The 2,142-nt window shown below is 45.4% G+C and overlaps 1 protein-coding gene across 1 annotated transcript; it reads right to left on the bottom strand.

Annotated features, from left to right (window-relative positions):
• Nucleotides 436-1,825, bottom strand: LOC105164463. Its single transcript, XM_011083113.1, has 2 exons — nt 1,772-1,825; nt 436-1,284 (listed from the first exon to the last, which is right to left on the bottom strand). The coding sequence occupies exons 1-2, from the start codon at nt 1,823-1,825 to the stop codon at nt 436-438; spliced, it is 903 nt and encodes a 300-aa protein (XP_011081415.1).

Raw genomic sequence — 2,142 nt, 5'->3', positions numbered from 1 at the left:
AATGAAAGTCCCATTTAGGGGCTCTCGGGGCAATAGCGACTTTTGTCTGTATGACAATGACGATTTTTGCCTCTAGGGTCCTCGTGAAACTTCAAGGATCTCTACGTCTAAATTCGTTTCGTTTGTTGGGACTATGACAAGAAAACTAATTTCATTACTTAAAATTCGAAGTACAATATTTTTGGAGAATCAAAAGAGGAGAAAGATATGTCGAGCTACTACTCGAGTTTTCTCCCATTATAAGTGAATAGCCAAAAAATAATTTTTCTGCTACATGAACTCTGAGTTACTCCTTCGCGGCTTGTTGATCTTTTTGAGGTCACGGGATGACTCTTGCGGTGGGATAGTTATCGTCACGAGGAGTTGGCACATTTGGCCTATGGTCAAACTGGCGTCCTTGTAATAGTGGTTGACATATTCCTTTAAGTGTCCCCGCTAGATCAATTTTTCTATCTCATTCTTCAGGTGATGGCATTCCTCCGTCGTGTGTCCCCTGTCCAGGTGAAAACGACAGTACTTATCGGATTTAAGTCTCTTGGGGTTATCTTTCATCTTTGCCAGCCATTGACTGATTAGCCTTTGTTGTTCCGCCACCATTAATATCTCCCCTCTAAGAGCGTTCAAGGGGGTATAGTGAGCAAACCCCGCCGGAGGTACATGCTTGCGTTCCTCTTTCTTTGTCGGCTCATTTTCCTCTTCCCGACCCTTCCTTTTGCCGCTAAAGGAAGGATCCCAAGCATTAGACTCCTCAATCCAGATGTATTTCTGGGTGCGCACGAGCAAATCTTCCATAGTGCTAGGGGGCTTGCCGACTATGGACTCCTTGAATCTTCTTGGTAGCAGGTTTTGTTGGATAATACTTGCCAACAACTCATGATTAACCTGGGGAACTTCATGCACTGCGTCCATAAATCTTTGGATGTAGTATCTCAAAGTTTCGCCCTCCCTTTCGCTAATGGTGAATAGAGATGCAGCCGTTTTCAGAACTTTTTTGTTCATGGAGAAGTGATGCAAGAAACGTTGAACCAACTGCTCAAGGTTAGAAATAGTTCCAACGAGCAGTTGGTTGAACCAGGCTAATGCACGTTCCGACAGCGTAGTGTGGAAGACCTTGCAGTAAGCGGCGTCACTCAAATCGTACCAATCAATCTTGGCATAAAATTTGTCTAAGTGTTCTTGTGGGTCTCTCGTTCCATCATAGTCCGATAGATTCGAGACCTTGAGGCCTGTAGGGAGCGCTTCGGCTAGAATGTTTGGGGGCGAAAGGGCTACGTCTTGGAGGAGCTACGGCCAATGACAAGTAGGAATCCTCGACTCCCTTAGGTGGTGGGGGAGCGAAAGATTCTCGATTGCGGAGATTATGACCTTGAATCTATGCAACTTCAGGCCTAGAGATCTTGTTGTTCACTTCCTCCTACCTCTGCTCCTCCTTGGGAGCGAGGATAATTCTCGACTTCTGCAAGGGGAAGGAGGGGGTAGGTTCGCAGGTTGTTGCGCTATAAATTGGGCTACAGCTTACACCGCCGCTCGAGTAGATGCGTCGCGTATCAGGGCGAGCAAAGCTTCTTGTGTCAGTTGGATCATTGGTTATTGGGGTGGAGTTTTTGGGGCGACACCAGGGGGGAGTGCTCTCCCGGGAGGCGCGGGCAGAGATGGTCGACGTGGTGGAGGAATCTCCCTGTTGAGGGGTACTTGCCCATGCGTTAGGGGGATTACCTCCTGGGGTGGTGACTATTCACGAGACGGGTCTTGTTCCGCTAAGGCTCGAGACCTGGTTTGCATACTCAGTGTCGAGATAAAGGTTCCCACAGACGGCGCCAATCATGTGCATTAATAAAAAATATATTAAATTGTAAGGGTAAATAAGTAATTTGATACGTATGATGCATACACTAAACGTATACAACCCACCACACCATATAATTTCCAACGCTATAAATACCAAAATATTAATTTTTAAAGGGGGGAAGTATTCATTGATTGAGAATTTATTTTTCTTGAAACAACACCTCTTTCGGAAATTGCAATTCACCTGGTGCGCAATTGTGCCGAGGTAAAACTCCCGATTTTATCCCTTAGTAGAAAAATCTCAACCACATCAAGTTCCTATTGGTATTTAGTTGGATTGTGGAAAAACTTACT

Source organism: Sesamum indicum, linkage group LG6 (assembly GCF_000512975.1).
Source record: "Sesamum indicum cultivar Zhongzhi No. 13 linkage group LG6, S_indicum_v1.0, whole genome shotgun sequence".
Classification (NCBI taxonomy): Eukaryota; Viridiplantae; Streptophyta; class Magnoliopsida; order Lamiales; family Pedaliaceae; genus Sesamum; species Sesamum indicum.
This window is presented reverse-complemented; position numbering and strand designations above follow the sequence as displayed.

What these genes read in the sequence shown, in the direction of transcription:
- LOC105164463 (XM_011083113.1), bottom strand. Translation starts at nt 1,825, where the DNA reads ATGATTGGCGCCGTCTGTGGGAACCTTTATCTCGACACTGAGTATGCA. An exon ending in ACACTGAGTATGCAAACCAG is followed by an intron (nt 1,285 to 1,771) that starts GTCTCGAGCCTT and finishes CATTGGCCGTAG; the next exon opens with CTCCTCCAAGACGTAGCCCT.